Genomic DNA, 21118 nt, shown 5'->3' on the forward strand with positions numbered 1-21118 from the left:
GCGAGGTCAGTACAGGTGTGTCAAAGCTGGGACAGAGAGACTGAAAAACAGCTTCTATCTCAAGGCCATCAGACTGTTAAATAGCCATCACTAGCCGGCTACCACCCGGTTACCCAACCCTTCACCTTAGAGGCTGCTGCCCTATATACATAGACATGGAATCACTGGCCACCTAATCTTTACATACTGCTTTACTCATATCATATGTATTCACTGTATTCTATTCTACTGTATTTAGTCAATGCCACTCTGACATTGCTCATCCTAATATTTATATATTTCTTAATTCCATTCTTTTACTTTTATATGTGTGTATTGTTGTGAATTGTTAGATACTACTGCACTGTTGGAGCTAGGAACTGCTAAACATGTGTATTTGACCAATACATTTGATATGATTTGGATTTGATTTGAAAGAGGAATGGGGAGACATAATTCTAAAATAGCACGCACGCACGCACGCACGCACGCACGCACGCACGCACGCACGCACGCACGCACGCACGCACGCACGCACGCACGCACGCACACACGCACACACACACACACACACACACACACACACACACACACACATACACATGTACTGAACCTGCTTTCATGATGTTTCAAGGTCCTGTCGTATTCAGAAAAAGACTCTCTCAGAACGTAATCTGCATCTTTATCAACATTTTGTTCAAGGTTTGTTTTCAAAAGTTTCCAATACTTTTATCTGTTTCTTGAAAATTATAATAGCCCCTTGGGTGCTGCCATAGCATTACAATAGAGGTGCACATCCAAGAAGGCTCAAGGTCATTGGCCACAGATAAAATGATGTCAAATCACATTATATGTACAGTAGCTTTGATTGGGCAGATCATGTCAACATCATACTTTGATAATCTTAGCTAGCAGTCATCATCATGAATCAAGTCGACAATCTACTGGCAAATCCTTTTTAATCCTTATCATATGAAGATAAATAATGAAGACAAATTATAGATGAAACGTATCGGTGCTCATCGGCCATTGGACATAAACATTACACAACAAGTTGTAAATCGCAAATTCAACAATGAGTGATTTGGAAGGAATCAGTGGAGTGGCTGTGTGGTGACAAATGGGACCTTTCACGAGTATCAATCCCGGATCCGGGATCACCCCCCACCCCCCCCACACTGATTAGCATAGCTAGCATAGCGTCACAATTAAATAGTAGCATCTAAATATCATTAAATCACAAGTCCAAGACACCAGATGAAAGATACAGATCTTGTGAATAACCCCATCATTTCTGTTTTTTAAAATGTTATACAGGGAAGACACAATATGTAAATCTATTAGCTAACCACGTTAGCAAAATACACCATTTTTCCTTTGTCCACCATTTTCTCTCTCCACCAGTAGCTATCACCAATTCGGCTAAACTAAGATATTGATAGCCACTAACCAAGAAAAAACCTCCTCAGATGACAGTCTGATAACATATTTATGGTATAGGATAGGTTTTGTTAGAAAAATGTGCATATTTCAGGTAGAAATCACAGTTTACAATTGCACCCACAGTCACAACTGGACTAGAATTACTAGAGAGAGCAATGTGTATGACCAATTTACTCATCATAAAACATTTCATAAAAATAGACAAAGCATAGCAATGGAAAGACACAGATCTTGTGATTTCAGACAATATTTCAGATTTTCTAAGCGTTTTACAGCGAAAACACAATAAATCGATAAGTTAGCATACCACATATGCAAACAATACCAGAGCATCAATTCAAGCCAAATAGCGATAACGTAATCATCGCCAAAAGATATTAATTTTTTCACTAACCTTCTCAGAATTCTTCCGTTGACACTCCTGTAACATCATATTACAACATACATATATTGTTTGTTCGAAAATGTGCATATTTAGCCATAAAAAACCGTGGTTATACAATGAAGATGGTAGCAAAACCAGCATGGAAAAGTCGGTCGCCATCTTTCAGAGTGATCTAGTTTAATCAATAGCTAATCATATACTTGACTAAAAAATACAGGGTTGACAGGAATCGAAAGACAAATTAGTTCTTAATGCAATCGCTGATTTACATTTCTAAAATTATCCTTACTGTGCAATACAGGGTTCGCCAAGCGAAGGGATAGAAAACAAAATGGCGAAATATGCGTTTAAAATATTTCGACAGAACAACGATTTATCATATTAAATATTACTTACTATGAGGTGATTTTCCATCAGATTCTTGGGCAATGTATTCTTTCTTGGGTCTAATCTTCTTTTGGTCGAAAGATGTCCTTTGTCCGTCTAAATGCCCGCTAACGTTCGACCGGGACCCCGAAATGTGCCCGGTGCTTCACATAGAAATGCATCAAAATCGCACTAAACGGATATAAATTGCTATAAAACGGTTTAAATTAACTACCTTATGATGTTTCTAAGTCCTATATCGAATTAAATTACAGACGGATACATTTCACGTTGATAACCGAGCCTGTGAAAATGGCATCCGGAGGTCCCTTCCTGCGTAAGGGCGAGCGTCGAAAGGGGGGCTACTCTCACTCCTTGGTCTTTTATAACCTCTGAGAGCTACCTAGAAGGCCCATTCCACTTCTCATTGGTTACTGACATCCAGGGGAAGGCGGGTGCAGTTCGTGTCGTTCCATAGGATACACAGAGACCTTAAAAACTGATCTGAAACCAGAGCTTCGCTCTCAGACCTTTCACTGTCTGTCATGGATTTCGCTGTAGAAAGAGTTCTGGGTCACCCACAGACATAATTTCAACGTTGTATGAAACTAGAAAGTGTTTTCTATCCAATAGAATTAATAATATGCATATTGTACGAGCAAGAATTGAGTACTAGGCAGTTTAATTTGGAGACGACAAAATGCTAATTCGGAACAGCACCCCCTGTAGTCGCAAGAAGTTATTAAGGGTCTCTTTTCCTAGTTTAAAATGATAAACATTCAACATTGGCCATGCTGTCAATGAAGCATGATTTGTGCCGCGCTCAAAACTACTGTTAACTCAGAACTGCAAAATCTGACTTCAGTGAGTTCAAGACAACTGGAACTCGGGAATAAACGAGCTACGACTGGGAAAATACGTTTTGAACGGTCATCCAACTCGGAATTGTAAATCGGGAACTCGGGCCTCTTTCTAGAGCTACGACCTGAAGTTCACTGACGTCATCATGATGAAACTTTTTTTGTTGAGTTCCCAGTTGTCTTGAAAGCACCATAAATCCAGAGAATGCCCTACTTTGATGACAAATTTTACCCACGAAGGACCACCACTCCACCTTTCTGTTCAAGTGAGCACAGCACAACAAGGTGAGTACAAAATGTATTGTAAATTATGTAATATTATGTAATATGCCAGGGATATATGTATACTGTTAGTAGCCCATATGCCTCACCCTAATAATTTGGTCTATTTACCACTCTTAATTTCGCCTACTATTCTGACTTGGTGGTGCACATGTAGCCTATAACCTGTTTTAGATAAATGTAATCATTGAATATTGTAGGAGCTTTCATTGTCTGCTTATGTGCCCCCTTTATTTATCCTACGGTTCTGACTTGGTGTACAGGGAGAACACTGTAAGAACGGCCCATGTTCTGAATTCTGTCGATGTACATTTCAAAAAGTGCTAAACAAGTAGTTATATTGACTACATCCTAGCTCGCTCATGAATGTCTTAATCGAAATTACGGATTGCATCTTATCCGCTTGTCGTCCCCTAATGCCATAGGTTGTACATCTCAATTGTCCTTAGAATCCAAATCAGCTATGTTTTTTTAAAAGGCAGTAATTGAGGCTGAATTAACTGTTTGCTGCCAGACAAGGCTCCGCTGATAGCCAGGTGTAGAAGTGGTAAGATGTTCGGACTGATGTTGGGACAGTTTTATCTAGGGTGTGGTGGTGGTGATGGTGGGGGTGGAGGGGGTGGTGGTGATGATGTGTTGGCACACTGGGCTGTTGGAGATGAGAATGGGACTGCCTCTCAGCTGGCATGGAAAGCTGACAGACTTCTGTGGTAACCTGGGCAACTGCCAGTGTCTACTGTCTCTGAGCTGAACTTCCCTCTACAGAATGAATAGAGGGTGTGGTGCGTATGTCTAGTGTCTGGTGCGTTCTGGCATACATGCGTGTGTGTGTGTGTGTGTGTGTGTGTGTGTGTGTGTGTGTGTGTGTGTGTGTGTGTGTGTGTGTGTGTGTGTGTGTGTGTGTAAAAATAATAAAATAGGATAGTGATTTAATGGATTATTGATTATTGCAATTGATTTATCTGTTCAACTGATTGGACTCAAAAGTACAAATGAGGTCTTGCATCATGTATTTATCCAACAGAGCCAAAGAATGAACCTGAGACATCATTGATATCAGTTATACAAAGGGTTTGTATAATTCTAGCACGTGGCCTTTAGACTAGCCTCAGCTAGTTGTCCTCCCAAAAACTAAACTTCTATTAAGACCTGCACAACTGATTCAACGTGCCCTTAGCAGGAAACAGGAGACCAACAGAGAAAGAGGCCCAGAGTGAGAAAGACAGAGAAAGAGACAGAGAAAGATAGAGAAAGAGACAGAGAGAGAGAAAGAGACAGAGAGAGAGAAAGAGAGAGAGAGAGAGAGAGAGAGAGAGAGAGAGAGAGAGAGAGAGAGAGAGAGAGAGAGAGAGAGAGAGAGAGAGAGAGAGAGAGAGAGAGAGAGAGAGAGAGAGAGAGAGAGAGAGAGACACAGAGAGAGAGTTCTTCCATTATTATATATTCCGTATATTAATGTCAGTGTAAGGTATATTAATATCAGTGTAAGGTATATTCATGTCAGTCTAAGGTATATTCATGTCAGTCTAAGGTATATTCATGTCAGTCTAAGGTATATTCATGTCAGTGCAAGGTATATTAATATCATTGTAAGGTATATTAATATCATTGTAAGGTATATTCATGTCAGTGCACAGTGACAAGAAAAAGTATGTGAACCCTTTGGAAATACCTGGATTTCTGCATAAATTGGTCATAATATTTAATCTGATCTTCATCTAGGTCACAACAATAGACAAACTCAGTTTGCTTAAACTAATAACACACAAACAATTATACGTTTTCATGTCTTTATTGAACACACCATGTAAACATTCACAGTGCAAGGTGGAAAAAGGCAGCAATAACCTCAACCAAACGTTTTCTGTAGTTGCGGATCAGACCTGCACAACCGTCAGGAGGAATTTTGGACCATTCCTCTTTACAAACTGTTTCAGTTCAGCAATATTCTCTGGATGTCTGGTGTGAACTGCTCTCTTGAGGTCATGCCACAGCATCTCAATCGGGTTGAGGTTAGGACTCTGACTGGGCCATTCCAGAAGGTGTATTTTCTTCTGTTGAAGCCATTCTGTTGTTGATTTAATTCTGTGTTTTGGGTCTTTGTCCTGTTGCATCACCCAACTTTTGTTGAGCTTCAACTGGCGGACAGATAGCCTAACATTCTCCTGCAAAATGTCTTGATAAACTTGGGAATTCATTTTTCCGTCGATGATAGCAAGCTGTCCAGGCTCTGAGGCAGCAAAGCAGCCCCAAACCATGATGCTGCCTCCACCATACTTTACAGTTGGGATGAGGTTTTGATGTTGTGTGCTGTGCCTTTTTTTCTCCACACATAGTGTTGTGTGTTCCTTCTAAACAACTCAACTGTAGTTTCATCTGTCCACAGAATATCTTGCCAGTAGTGCTGTGGAACATCCAGGTGCACTTTTGCAAAATTCAGATCTGCAGCAATGTTTTGTTTTGTACAGCAGTGGCTTCTTCTGTGGTGTCCTCCCCTGAACACCATTCTTGTTTAGTGTTTTACGTATCGTAGAATCGTCAACAGAGATGTTAGCATGTTCCAGAGATTTCTGTAAGTCTTTAGCTGATTCTTCTTAACCTCATTGAGCGTTCTGCGCTGTGCTCTTGTAGTCATCTTTGCAGGACGGCCACTCCTATGGGGAGTAGCAACAGTGCTGAACTTTCACCATTTATAGACAATTTGTCTTACCGTGGACTGATGAACATCAAAGCTTTTAGAGAAACTTTGTAACCCTTTCCAGCTTTATGCAAGACAACAATTCTTAATCTTAGGTCTTCTGAGATCTATTTTGTTCAAGGCATGGTTCACATCAGGCACATACAGGGCAAGGCAGCTCTAACCAACATCTCCAATTTCATCTCATTGATTAGACTCCAGGTTAGCTGATTCCTGACTCCAATTAGCTTTAGCTTAAAAGGTTCACATACTTTTTCCAACCTACACTGTGAATGTTTAAATGATATATTCAATATAGACAAGAAAAATACAATAATTTCTGTGTTATTAGTTTAAGCACACTATGTCTGTCTATTGTTGTGTCTTAGAAGAAGATCAGATCAAATGTGATGACTAATTTATGCAGAAATCCAGGTAATTCCAAAGGGTTCACATACTTTTTCTTGCCACTGTAAGTTATATTCATGCCAGTGTAAGGTATATTCAGGTCAGTGTAAGGTATGTTCAGGTCAGTGTAAGGTATGTTCAGGTCAGTGTAAGGTATATTCATGTCAGTGTAAGGAATATTCATGCCAGTGTAAGGTATGTTCAGGTCAGTGTAAGGTATATTCATGTCAGTGTAAGGTATATCATGCCAGTGTAAGGTATGTTCAGGTCAGTGTAAGGTATGTTCAGGTCAGTGTAAGGTATATTCATGCCAGTGTAAGGTATGTTCAGGTCAGTGTAAGGTATATTCATGTCAGTGTAAGGTATAATCATGTCAGTGTAAGTCAGTGGCCTGTGTAGGAAGTCAGCTGTGGCATGTAGGAAGGGCCTGCCTGGCCACTAAGCCCTGGCAACATATGGTAAAAGTATTACACTCCACACTGCTTACTACCCTATCCATTATCATCCCTGCAGCCTGTCATTAAGAACCATTGATCCTCCCAAGACACCACACTGAACACAATGCTATGTTATAATGTGGGGATCACACGAAACCATCTACTGTTTCCCTGGAAGAGCAATTCATGGAAAAGGAAGTGGTGGAACATTTACAGTGAGCTCCAAAACTAGAGAGTGACACATTTCTTTGGTGGTTGTGGCTCTGTACTCCAGCACTTTGGATTTGAAAGGATACAATGACTATGAGGTAAAAGTGCAGACTGTCAGCTTTAATTTGAGGGTATTTTCATCCATATTGGGTGAACTGTTTAGAAATTAAATATTGGGACAAATTCACTTATAGGTGTATAAAAGTAGTCAAAAGTTCAGTATTTGGTCCTATATTCATACCACGCCATGATTACATCAAGCTTGAGACTCTACAAACTTGTTGGATGCATTTGTTCATTTTTTGTTGTTGTTTCAGATTATTTTTGTGTCTAATAGAAATGAATGGTAAATAATATAGTGTGTCATTTTGGATTCACTTTAATTATAAATAAGAATATAATATGTTTGTAAACACTTCTACATCAATATGGATGCTACAATGATTACGGATAATCCTGATTGAATCGTGAATAATGATGAGTGAGAAAGTTAGAGGCATAAATATAATACCAACCCAAAATACTAACCTCTTGTAATGGTGAGAGGCTAGTCTTTGGAGTATGATATTTTTGCATCTGTAACTCATAATTATTCACAATTCATTCAGGACTATGCATAATCATAGAAACATATTCTATGTACAAAAAGTGCTGTAAACGGTCCACCCAATATTCATGAAAATACCCTCAAATTAAGGCTGACAGTCTGCAATTTAACCTCAACATTGTATCATTTCAAATCCAAAGTGCGAATATGTTTGGAGCTCACTGTATGTTCTATGCAAACATTGCATGAGAGAGAGAGAGAGCGAGAGAGAGCAAGAGAGAGAGAGAATTAACAAAGAAAATAATTAATAAAACAACAACAGAGCAAACTAGAATGCTATCTGGCCTTAAACAGAGAGTACACAGTGGCAGAATACCTGACCACTGTGACTGACCCAAACTTAAGGAAAGCTTTGACTATGTACAGACTCAGTGAGCATAGCCTTGCTATTGAGAAAGGCCGCCGTATGCAGACCTGGCTCTCAAGAGAAGACAAGCTATGTGTACGCTGCCCACAAGATGAGGTGGAAACTGAGCTGCACTTCCTAACCTCCTACCCAATGTATGACCATATTAGAGATACATATTTCCCTCAGATTATACTGATCCACAAAGAATTCGATCAACTCCCACATCTACAACTCCCACATCTACTGGGTGAAATACCACAGTGTGCCATCACAGCAGCAAGATGTGTGACCTGTTGCCACAAGAAAAGGTCAACCAGTGAAGAACAAACACCATTGTAAATACAACCCATATTTATGCTTATTCATTTTCCCTTTTGTACATTGTTACAACACTGTATATATACATAATATGATATGTATATATGTAATGTCTTTATTCTTTTGGAACTTCTGTGAGTGTAATGTTTACTGTTCATTTTTATTGTTTATTTCACTTTTGTATATTATCTAGTTCACTTGCTTTGGCAATGTTAACATATGTTTCCCATGCCAATAAAGCCCCTTGAATTGAATTGAGAGAGAGAGAGACGGTGCTGAAATGCTAATGTTCCCTGCTTGTCCCCAGCAGCTGGCCTTTGCTGTTTGACATGTGTGATGAATGGTGTAGAATTGGTACTGCTGCCCTCTCGGCTCCACTCATTGTCAGCAGTCCAGAGACAAAGAGGAGGAGAAAGACAAGAGGGAAAAGCCAGCAGCACCAGCAATGGATGCTTCCTTTAATTAACACACCCCAGCAGCTCCCTTCCCCCTGCACACAGACACACCCTCATCGCCGCTCATATCTCACTACAGTGTCGACGGGTATCTGCTGAGCACAGCTTATTTCCCTCTGCTCTGAAAGCCACTGTGTGTTTCTAATCTCCCCACTTGCCTCTAGTCACCCGCGTCTCACGTGGCAATTACTACAGACACATGGAGGTGTAGAGGCTTCTTCAGGTGTGGAGAGGCAAAGGACAGAAGAAAAACACAGCGCTAAAGCGACAGGTGAAAAATGATGGGAAAAGGGAACACAGAAAAACAGCCAGGGAAACGGTTGGAAATAAAGGATGGGGAAAGAGGAGAAAGATGTTTAGTTTGCAAAGAGCGGGGCAGTCATTACCCCCAGGCTGGGGCTGAGAATGAGACTGAGGATGAGACCGGGGCTGAGGATGAGACTGAGGATGAGACCGCGGCTGAGGCTGAGACTGAGACTGGGTCTGAGGATGAGACAGACTGAGACTGGGGCTGAGGATGAGGATGAGATGGGCTGAGAATGAGACTGAGGATGAGACCGGGGCTGAGGATGAGACTGAGGATGAGACCGCGGCTGAGGCTGAGACTGAGACTGAGGCTGAGGATGAGACAGACTGAGACTGGGGCTGAGGATGAGGATGAGATGGGCTGAGGATGAGACTGAGATTGGGACTGAGACTGGGGCTGAGGATAAGACTGAGACTAGGGCTGAGGATGAGTGAGGCTGGGGCTGAGGATGAGACTGGGGCTAGGGCTGAGGATGAGACTGGGGCTGAGGATGAGACTGTGGCTGAGGATGAGACTAGGGCTGAGGATGAGACTGGTGCTGAGGATGAGACTGGTGCTGAGGATGAGATTGGGGCTGAGGATGAGACTGGGGCTGAGGATGAGACTGGGACTGAGGATGAAACTGAGGCTGAGGATGAGACTGGGAATGAGGATGAGACTGAGACTGGGGCTGAGGATGAGTCTGAGGCTGGGGCTGAGACTGGGGCTGAGGATGAGACTGAGACTGGGAATGAGGATGAGACTGAGACTGGGGCTGAGGAAGAGTCTGAGGCTGGGGCTGAGACTGGGGCTGAGGATGAGTCTGAGACTGGGGCTGAGAATGAGGATGAGTCTGAGACTGGCTGAGAATGGGGGTGAAGATGAGTCTGAGACTGGGGCTGAGGATGAGATTGAGACTGGCTGAGACTGAGACTGAGGATGAGACTGGGGCTGAGGATGAGACTGAGACTGGGGCTGAGGATGAGATTGGGGCTGAGGATGAGACTGGGGCTGAGGATGATACAGGCTGAGCCTGAGATTGGGGACGAGGATGAGTCTGATGCTGAGATTTGGGCTGAGTTTGGGCTGACGATGAGACTGAGGCTGAGGATGAGACTGACACTGGGGCTGAGGATGAGTCTGAGACTGGGGCTGAGGATGAGACAGACTGGGGCTGAGGATGAGTCTGAGACTGGGGTTGAGGATGAGACTGAGACTGGGGCTGAGGATGAGATTGGGGCTGAGGATGAGACTGGGGCTGAGGATGAGATGGAGGCTGAGACTGGGGCTGAGGATGAGGCTGGGACTGAGGATGAGTCTTGGGGTGACGATGAGACTGAGGCTGAGGATGAGACTGACACTGGGGCTGAGGATGAGACTGAGACTGGGGCTGAGGATGAGACAGACTGAGACTGGGGCTGAGGATGAGGATGAGATGGGCTGAGGATGAGACTGAGATTGGGACTGAGACTGGGGCTGAGGATAAGACTGAGACTGGGGCTGAGGATGAGTCTGAGGCTGGGGCTGAGGATGAGACTGGGGCTAGGGCTGAGGATGAGACTGGGGCTGAGGATGAGACTGTGGCTGAGGATGAGACTAGGGCTGAGGATGAGACTGGTGCTGAGGATGAGACTGGTGCTGAGGATGAGATTGGGGCTGAGGATGAGACTGGGGCTGAGGATGAAACTGGGGCTGAGGATGAGACTGGGAATGAGGATGAGACTGAGACTGGGGCTGAGGATGAGTCTGAGGCTGGGGCTGAGACTGGGGCTGAGGCTGAGACTGAGACTGGGGCTGAGACTGAGACTGAGACTGGGGCTGAGGATGAGTCTGAGACTGGGGCTGAGAATGAGGATGAGTCTGAGACTGGCTGAGAATGGGGGTGAAGATGAGTCTGAGACTGGGGCTGAGGATGAGATTGAGACTGGCTGAGATTGAGATTGAGACTGGCTGAGACTGAGACTGAGGATGAGACTGGGGCTGAGGATGAGACAGAGACTGGGGCTGAGGATGAGATTGGGGCTGAGGATGAGACTGTGGCTGAGGATGAGACTAGGGCTGAGGATGAGACTGGTGCTGAGGATGAGACTGGTGCTGAGGATGAGATTGGGGCTGAGGATGAGACTGGGGCTGAGGATGAAACTGGGGCTGAGGATGAGACTGGGAATGAGGATGAGACTGAGACTGGGGCTGAGGATGAGTCTGAGGCTGGGGCTGAGACTGGGGCTGAGGATGAGTCTGAGACTGGGGCTGAAACTGAGACTGGGGCTGAGGATGAGTCTGAGACTGGGGCTGAGAATGAGGATGAGTCTGAGACTGGCTGAGAATGGGGGTGAAGATGAGTCTGAGACTGGGGCTGAGGATGAGATTGAGACTGGCTGAGATTGAGATTGAGACTGGCTGAGACTGAGACTGAGGATGAGACTGGGGCTGAGGATGAGACAGAGACTGGGGCTGAGGATGAGATTGGGGCTGAGGATGAGACTGGGGCTGAGGATGATACAGGCTGAGCCTGAGATTGGGGACGAGGATGAGTCTGATGCTGAGATTGGGGCTGAGTTTGGGCTGACGATGAGACTGAGGCTAAGGATGAGACTGACACTGGGGCTGAGGATGAGTCTGAGACTGGGGCTGAGGATGAGACTGAGACTGGGGCTGAGGATGAGTCTGAGACTGGGGTTGAGGATGAGGATGAGACTGAGACTGGGGCTGAGGATGAGATTGGGGCTGAGGATGAGATGGAGGCTGAGACTGGGGCTGAGGATGAGGCTGGGACTGAGGATGAGTCTTGGGGTGACGATGAGACTGAGGCTGAGGATGAGACTGACACTGGGGCTGAGGATGAGACTGAGACTGGGGCTGAGACAGACTGGGGCTGAGGATGAGACAAACTGAGGCTGGGGATGAGGATGAGTCTGAGACTGGGGCTGATGAGACTGAGACTGGGGCTGGGGCTGAGAATGAGACTGGGGCTGAGGACGAGACTGGGGCTGAGGATGAGACTGATACTGAGGATGAGACTGATACTGAGGATGGGACTGAGGCTGAGGATGGGGCTGAGGATGAGACTCGGGCTGAGGACGAGACTGGGGCTGAGGATGAGACTGGGGCTGAGAATGATACTGAGGATGAGACTGGGGTTGAGGATGAAACTGGGGCAGAGAATGAGACTGATACTGAGGATGAGACTGGGGCTGAGGATGAGACTGATACTGAGGATGAGACTGGGTTGGGGATGAGACTAGGGCTGAGGATTAAACTGAGACTTGGACTGAGGCTGAGACTGGGGATGTGGATTAAACTGATACTGAAACTGGGGCTGAGACAAGAGGCTGATGCTGAGCTTGAGGATGAGGCTGAGGATGATACTGAGACTGAAACTGAAACTGAGGATGAGACTGAGGCTGGGGATGAGACTGAGGCTGAGACTGTGGCTGATGAGTCTGAGACAAGATGCTGAGACTGAGGAGGAGACTGAGCCTGAGGCTGAGGATGAGATTGGGGCTGAGGATGAGCCTTAAACTGGGGCTGATGATGAGACTGAGACAGGAGGCTGAGGCTGGGGCTGAAACTGAGGCTGAGACTGGGACTGAGGATGAGACTGAGACAAGAGGCTGAGACTGAGGATGAGCCTGAGGATGAGATTGGGGCTGAGGATGAGTATGAAACTGGGGCTGATGATGAAACTGAGACAAGATGTTGAGGATGAGGCTGAGGCTTTGGCTGACGATGAGTCTGAGACAAGAGGCTGAGGTGGAGACTGAGGCTGAGCCTGAGGATGAGATTGGGGCTGAGGATGAGCCTGAAACTGGGGCTGATGATGAGACTGAGACAAGAGGCTGAGGCTGGGGCTGGGGCTGGGGCTGAGACTGAGACAAGAGGCTGAGGCTGGAGATGAGCCTGAAACTGGGGCTGATGAGGAGACTGAGACAAGAGGCTGAGGCTGGGGCTGGGGCTGAGGATGAGACTGAGACAAGAGGCTGAGACTGGGGCTGAGGCTGAGTTGTGAAATAGTGAATTTATCCCTGCATCACCACCACTGATGGATTGTGTGCTGAACCTTTGTCATATGAGTACAAATATTTTCCAACCATTTCCAATATTACGTACCTGGAGGGAAGGAAGGCCTTGGGAAAACACACTGATCTGAGACAGGACAGAGATCTGTCTCTAACCTTCTCACACTCCTCATCCTCTCTGCTTCAATCATTCACATTGATCAGAGAGAGAGAGAGAGAGAAAGTGAGAGAGCAGTGATTTAGGGAGTTGGAGGACTTGTAAATGTAACTAGTTCTTAACTTACTTTCTCTTACTAACGCATTGTAGGTTTGGTTTGTTAGTGGAGAGTGAGGGGAGCTGTTTGAAATGCTGTTCCTCAAGCTGTTGGCTTGAAAGACCCCTTATAGGCGTGAGGTGCTGTTTTAAAGTCCCAGACAGAGAATTCAGAACAGAGAGGAAGAGAGAGAGAAAGAAAGGAAGAAAACAAGTGAGTGGGGAGAGAAAACAAGAGTGAGAGAGAGGGAGAGAAATTTAGAGAGAGATCAAAGATATTAACATGAATAATTGCTGTCATTTAGGTGGAGCGGAGAGAGGGAATGGGATAATGAAATTATTTAACGAACTATAAAACAGCCTTTTATTGGTTTTCATTACATGAGCCATCGTTCCTTAAACACCATCAGACTAGCTGGCTTTCACATTACAAATAAGATGGAGGTCCGTCTAAAAGCCTCTCTATGCTAAGTAGAACATCACACAAAGCAGTCTGTAAGTACACATAGACATACCAAATGACAGGGGACACAGTGCAACCTAACATTCAGATGAGACATTCGCTTAATAAAGTCATAACAAACTAAGTTGCTCTAATGGACTTGTTAAGGAGTAAGGTAAGTTTTCCCTCCAAGCGGTTATCAACGCCTCATTCTGCCTCATTTGCTGACTCAATTTTGTCACATCCTGGTGTTCAAAAAGGAAAAATAGAAAATGCACTATCTGAGCAACATTTCTGTCTCAAGTTATTTTAAGTTCTTAAGTGTTATTCAAAGCGCGGGTGCCTATCTCATTGAGGGATTTGGCGTTCTGTTTGATGTTAGCCCTCTCCGAGAGGAGCAGCATGTCAGCTGGTTTGACACAAAAAGCACAGCTGATTCAGACACCCTCTCAAACACATACAGTATACAGACACACACACACACACGAACACACACACACACGCACGAACACACACACACGCACGAACACACACACACACACACACACACACACACACACACACACACACACACACACACACACACACACGACAGAAGGAAACACTATTCTTTTTAGAGGAGACTTCAGAGTTTTTGTCTTTCTCTTGGAACAAAATACTGTATGTCCAGAAAGCCATAGTCAAGATGTCAAACAATGAAAACATGGTACAGAAACTTTCCAGCTGACTTTGAAAGATACGGATATTGTGTAAAACACCTTGTCAATCAACGGAGCGAAAGACAAGGGTTCACATTTTTCAAAAATATTTTATTTGTCGATAGTGATCCAGGTACAAGGAAAGAAAATAACTTGGATTTATCTTACAGAACATGGGAATGAGACTTGTAAAAGTTTAATTTCTTGCTCCACTATTTTCCTCTTCTTGGACAAGGACATGCAAGTGAATACAGAAGGTTGTACAGAATGTAGAAATGGCATTGGAGAGATGGCATCACCTTGCCCGGCACTGTACAGAAAGACTTCACCCAACAACTTGCTCTTTTTCTCTTTTTTTAATCCTCTTTTTTTGTTGCAAAAAGACGAACACACAGATCCAACAATACTGAGAAAAGGAACGAGACGGAAAGCCAAAGTAATTTCCAACCTTCCAAAAAAGAACACCTGTATCTATTGTCTTGTCAAGCAAATGAGGAACATATCGCTGTTTGTGTTTGGAAAAGGTTTTAGTTTCTTTCGTTTTGAGATGAGACGGAGCAGAGTTGTTAACATGCAGGACTCCATTGTCTCTGACAACTAATGACTCAGCTTTGCAACTTACTGTGGACCTGGAGAGTCAATCAAGTCCTTATGGCCCAGCTCAGGGATGGGCAACTCCAGTCCTCGGTAGGCCTTATTGATGCCACATTTTTGCCCCAGCTAACTCACCTGACTCCAATAATCAACTAATCATGATCTTCAGTTTAGAATGCAATTATTTTAAATCAGCTGTGTTTGCTTGGGATGGGGACAATGTGTGACAGCACTCTGGCCCCTGAGGACTGGAGTTGCCCATCCCTGGCCTTCTCCGACAGCAAAGTTTACAAAAAAAACACATTTTATATTCCACAAATCTTTATGCATATTTCACAATATACCTTTTTATTATCATTTTAATAAATACAAAACAACAACACTGTGATTTAAAAGAAAACCATGATTATTAAAAAGACACAAAAACACATTAGAAGTATCAATATTCATTTGGTATGTTCTGTTACTGACATCTTGTCTTAAGGTGGATGGACCAGCACGTTAAACTTGGAATAAAAACCACTGGCAAAAAGAAATGAAACAGGACAGCATCAGGGGAGCATCGGACATAAAAGAGGGATATCTTTCAGCAATGAAACTGGAATGAAATAACCGAGTGGAGATGCATATGAATATATACACATATATATACACACATACATGAACACCGCCAGAATGTACAGTAAAATAACCTGAGACACTCCTTGCACCTCATTTCCAGAACACTGGCCACTAGGTTGATGATATGAAATGACAGTGACATGATCACAACAGTACAACAGCATATCTGGCAAAGCCTTCCGTTTGCTTTCCAACGCTCCTTTAATCAACAGTAAGCAGTACAAAAGAAGACAAAAGAAACATTTTACCGGTAAAATCCTGAACGTTGATATCGAACACATCGTAGCCTTTTTGAGTCCATAAAAGGCATACAAAGAAACAGGCTTTAAAAAAATGATCTGAAGATTGTTTGAAAAGATACAAATTGAACATCTGGGGCTGAATAGTTCCATGCGGCAGAAGGAAAATGTGTTGTGACTGTTAGGCAGATAGAAAGTAGTGCTAAATGCTGTAGACAGAGGCAGTGTGATCTCCTACTGCAGGTGGCTCTTCTCCATTCTGACTGTACCTGCCTTCTGCTTCACTATCTGCATTCTGGGAATTGGAGTCCCAATAGGGAGTCTAGTTAGTGTTCTACTGTGTGCTAATTATAACATTGTACCATACTTCAAGGCAGGGACTGCAGTGCTCCGACTGAAACAGATACACAACAGTTGAGGCAGAAGCAGGCCATTGTGATGTTTTCATGGGATGCCATGGATGTGGAGTACATTTTACATTTACATTTGAGTCATTTAGCAGAAGTTCTTATCCAGAGCGACGTACGGAAGCAATTAGGGTTAAGTGCCTTGCTCAAGGACACATTGACAGATTTTTCACCTAGTTGGCTTGGGGATTCGATCCAGCAAACTTTCAGTTACTGGACAACACTCTTAACCGAGTACATTAAGTGCTCTAAATTAAGCAAAATAAAATGGATGACAAAATAAATGTTTGACTCTCATAACAAAGGAGACGAAAGAAGGACCTATCCTAAAGCCTCTTTCCTGGCAATAGAGTGGCTTTAGCATCAATATTACTGTTAGTTCTTACTACAACTGGGTTCGACCCAATCCAGAGTTTAACAGTGGGATGATTAAAAGGAAGCAAATCGTATGTCAGTTTTAGATTTAAGCAATAAGGCCAGAGTGGGTGTGGTATATGACCAATGTACCACACCTAAGTGCTGTTCGCGGAGTGCCTCGATTCAGCCCTTAGCCGTGGTATATTGGCCTTATACCACAAACCCCCGAGGTGCCTTATTGCTATTATAAACTGGTTACCAATGTAATTAGAGCAGTAAAAATAAATGTTTTGTCATACCTGTGGTATACTGTCTGATATACCACGGCTTTCAGCCAATCAGCATTCAGGCCTCGAAAACACCCAGTTTATAATATAGATTACACCTATTGAACTATGGCTTTCAGGCTCCTCATAGTGTATTCTAAGTGCTACTGTATGGTTTCAGTGACTAGATTCTAGATGTTCACTTACAAATGATCTTCAGGTGAAAACAAAAACTCTAGAATGAATGAACTCTTCAATGAAGATAGAATCAAAGAAGATGAGATGAAGATAAAATCAAAGATGAGATGAAGATAAAATAAATTGTATTTAAACGCTGGTATGAAGATGAGGGCCCAGCTGGACGTCCATTGTAATGTGGCTGTGTTAAGTTCTGAAAACAAGACAATGCCTGGACTACCTCACAACTGCCAGCTCTAACAAGTCTATAGCAGTCCATTTGTAGGACTATAAGATTACAATAGAATCAGATGAAGTTAACCCAATAATCAACTAATTAAACAAAAATGTAACCTTTATTTAACTAGGCAAGTCAGTTAAGAACAAATTCTTATTCACAATGACGGCCTAGGAACAGTGGGTTAACTGTTACCTTATCAGCTCGGGGATTTGATCTAGCAACCTTTCGGTTACTGGCCCAATGCTCTAACCACTAACCCCTCCTCTCTCTGTCTCTACTCTGCCCCTTCTCTGCCCCCAACCTCAAAGGTACAACAACTAAAAACATCTGCTTTCTGATTAGCCCTAACTTGGGAATGGGTATCCATTTAGTTGCTGTCCATAAGCAACTTCTTACTCTTTAATATCTCTCTGTACATTAGTATATATTTTCTCATCTTTCTAGAGAAACTCCTCTTCACATGTTCGTCCGGTACTTCCTGTCAGCAGGAGCTATGCTTTTGTGCTTATCACCAAAAATCGCAGTGCAAAAAAACAATAATTAATAATAATAATGATAATAATTAATCAATGATAGGTATTAACAAATGATGGATCGTAAAAACAATTATTTTATGGCACACCAGCCTATCAATTCACGTATAATACAAATGACTAGATATAACCAACAGTATGGAATGAAGAAGCTCAAACTGAAGTAGGCTTGCATAGCAATGCAACAACAATGTAAATAATCTATTTACAGGAAACAAGATTCCTTTTTTTCCCCAAGGACAGTTACTTTGAAAATTTGTTTTCTCATAAAGGTGTTTTAATTATTTTGTTTACTTGCTCTTTTCTGACTGAAAGAAATTAAGGTGGAAGGTGGGAAATAATTTTCTTGAGGACAACAACATAGTGGGATGTACAGTATGCATGTCTGTGTTTATACATCACATTTACAGTTCTGTTATGGTGGTCATCATCGTCATCTTCCTGCTCCTCTCCTCTGATAATACACAAAGAAGGACAAAGTTCATTGCACCAATGGGCGAGGCGTCATTCTGATGAGGACGACGAGGCTTACTCCAGTTCAGTTCAGATCCTACTGCAGGCAGGTCACTCTTTGAGAGAGACAGAGAGAACAGCAATGTCAGGACATAGCTAAATCTTTGCCAAAATGATATACATTTAGGGTGCGTTCATACATTTACTCTGGCTATCTACTCCGATTTCAGAGCACTCTAGTCTGAGTGTGCCAGAGCGCAGGGAGGAGGTCAGAGACCTGGTTGTGTGATGCCAGGACAACAACCTCTACCTCAATGTGATCAAGACAAAGGAGATGATTGTGGACAACAGGAAAAGGAGGGCCGAGCATGCCCCCATTCTCATCGACGGGGCTGTAGTGGAACAGGTTGAGAGCCTGTTGGTGTCCACATCACCAACAAACTATCATGGTCCAAACACACTAAGACCGTTGTGAAGAGGGCACGACAAAGCCTATTCCCCCTCAGGAGACTGAAAAGATTTGGCATGGGTCCTCAGATCCTCAAAAGGTTCTACAGCTGCAACATCGAGAACATCCTGACTGGTTGCATCACTGCCTGGTATGGCAACTGCTTGGCCTCCGACTGCAAGGCACTACAGAGGGTAGTGCTTACGGCCCAGTACATCACTGGGGCAAAGCTTCCTGCCCTCCAGGACCTCTATATCAGGTGGTGTCAGAGGAAGGCCCTAAAACTTGTCAAAGACTCCAGCCATCCTAGTCATAGACTGTTCTCTCTGTTACCGCACGGCAAGCGGTACTGGAGCGCCAAGTCGAGGTCCAAAATGCTTCTTAACAGCTTCTACCCCCAAGCCATAAGGCTCCTTAACAGCTAATCAGACCCTTATTTTATGCTGCTGCTACTCTCTGTTTATGATCTATGCATAGTCACTTTAACTCTCCCGACATGTTCATATTACCTCAAGTAACCAGTGCCCCCGCACATTGACTCTGTACTGGTACCCCCTGTATATAGCCTCACTTGTTATTTTACTGCTACTGTTTAATTACTTGCTACTTTTATTTTCTATTTTCTATTTTTTACTTATCTATTTTTTACTTAACACTTATTTCACTTATTTTCAGAACGCTCTGATCAACCCTACTCCACGGCCAGAGCGGCCAGTGTGAGGTCAGAACGCTCTGATCAACCTTACTCCTCGGCCAGAGCGGCCAGTGTGAGGTCAGAACGCTCTGATCAACCCTACTCCTCGGCCAGAGCGGCCAGTGTGAGGTCAGAACGCTCTGATCAACCCTACTCCTCGGCCAGAGCGGCCAGTGTGAGGTCAGAACGCTCTGATCAACCTTACTCCTCGGCCAGAGCGGCCAGTGTGAGGTCAGAACGCTCTGATCAACCCTACTCCTCGGCCAGAGCGGCCAGTGTGAGGTCAGAACGCTCTGATCAACCCTACTCCTCGGCCAGAGCGGCCAGTGTGAGGTCAGAACGCTCTGATCAACCCTACTCCTCGGCCAGAGCGGCCAGTGTGAGGTCAGAACGCTCTGATCAACCTTACTCCTCGGCCAGAGCGGCCAGTGTGAGGTCAGAACGCTCTGATCAACCCTACTCCTCGGCCAGAGCGGCCAGTGTGAGGTCAGAACGCTCTGATCAACCCTACTCCTCGGCCAGAGGGCCCAGTGTGAGGTCAGAACGCTCTGATCAACCCTACTCCTCGGCCAGAGCGCCCAGTGTGAGGTCAGAACGCTCTGATCAACCCTACTCCTCGGCCAGAGGGCCCAGTGTGAGGTCAGAACGCTCTGATCAACCCTACTCCTCGGCCAGAGCGCCCAGTGTGAGGTCAGAACGCTCTGATCAACCCTACTCCTCGGCCAGAGCGGCGAGTGTGAGGTCAGAACGCTCTGATCAACCCTACTCCTCGGCCAGAGCGGCCAGTGTGAGGTCAGAACGCTCTGATCAACCTTACTCCTCGGCCAGAGCGGCCAGTGTGAGGTCAGAACGCTCTGATCAACCCTACTCCTCGGCCAGAGCGGCCAGTGTGAGGTCAGAACGCTCTGATCAACCTTACTCCTCGGCCAGAGCGGCCAGTGTGAGGTCAGAACGCTCTGATCAACACTACTCCTCGGCCAGAGCGGCCAGTGTGAGGTCAGAACGCTCTGATCAACCTTACTCCTCAGCCAGAGCGGCCAGTGTGAGGTCAGAACGCTCTGATCAACCTTACTCCTCAGCCAGAGCGGCCAGTGTGAGGTCAGAACGCTCTGATCAACCCTACTCCTCAGCCAGAGCGGCCAGTGTGAGGTCAGAACGCTCAGATCAACCCTACTCCTCGGCCAGAGCGGCCAGTGTGAGGTCAGAACGCTCTGATCAACCCTACTCCTCGACCAGAGCGGCCAGTGTGAGGTCAGAACGCTCTGATCAACCCTACTCCTCAGCCAGAGCGGCCAGTGTGAGGTCAGAACGCTCTGATCAACCCTACTCCTCAGCCAGAGCGGCCAGTGTGAGGTCAGAACGCTCTGATCAACCCTACTCCACGGCCAGAGCACCCAGTGTGAGGTCAGAACGCTCTGATCAACCCTACTCCTCAGCCAGAGCAGCCAGTGTGAGGTCAGAACGCTCTGATCAACCCTACTCCTCGGCCAGAGCGGCCAGTGTGAGGTCAGAACGCTCTGATCAACCCTACTCCTCGGCCAGAGCGGCCAGTGTGAGGTCAGAACGCTGGGATCAACCCTACTCCTCGACCAGAGCGGCCAGTGTAAGGTCAGAACG

General features: G+C 44.7%; 1 protein-coding gene across 2 annotated transcripts in view; it reads right to left on the reverse strand.

The window, feature by feature from the left end:
• Nucleotides 1-17552: 17552 nt before the first annotated feature.
• robo2 (roundabout, axon guidance receptor, homolog 2 (Drosophila)) overlaps nucleotides 17553-21118 on the reverse strand; it is a 134647-nt gene continuing 131081 nt past the window's right edge. For both annotated transcript variants that reach the window (XM_038961080.1, XM_038961081.1), the window contains one exon: nucleotides 17553-18475. In XM_038961080.1, coding sequence (XP_038817008.1) covers nucleotides 18474-18475 — 2 coding nt within the window. In that variant the 3' untranslated portion in view covers nucleotides 17553-18473. The remainder of the gene's footprint in view (nucleotides 18476-21118) is intronic.

The sequence above is a fragment of the Salvelinus namaycush genome, chromosome 23 (genome assembly GCF_016432855.1).
Source record: "Salvelinus namaycush isolate Seneca chromosome 23, SaNama_1.0, whole genome shotgun sequence".
In the NCBI taxonomy this organism is placed as follows: Eukaryota; Metazoa; Chordata; class Actinopteri; order Salmoniformes; family Salmonidae; genus Salvelinus; species Salvelinus namaycush.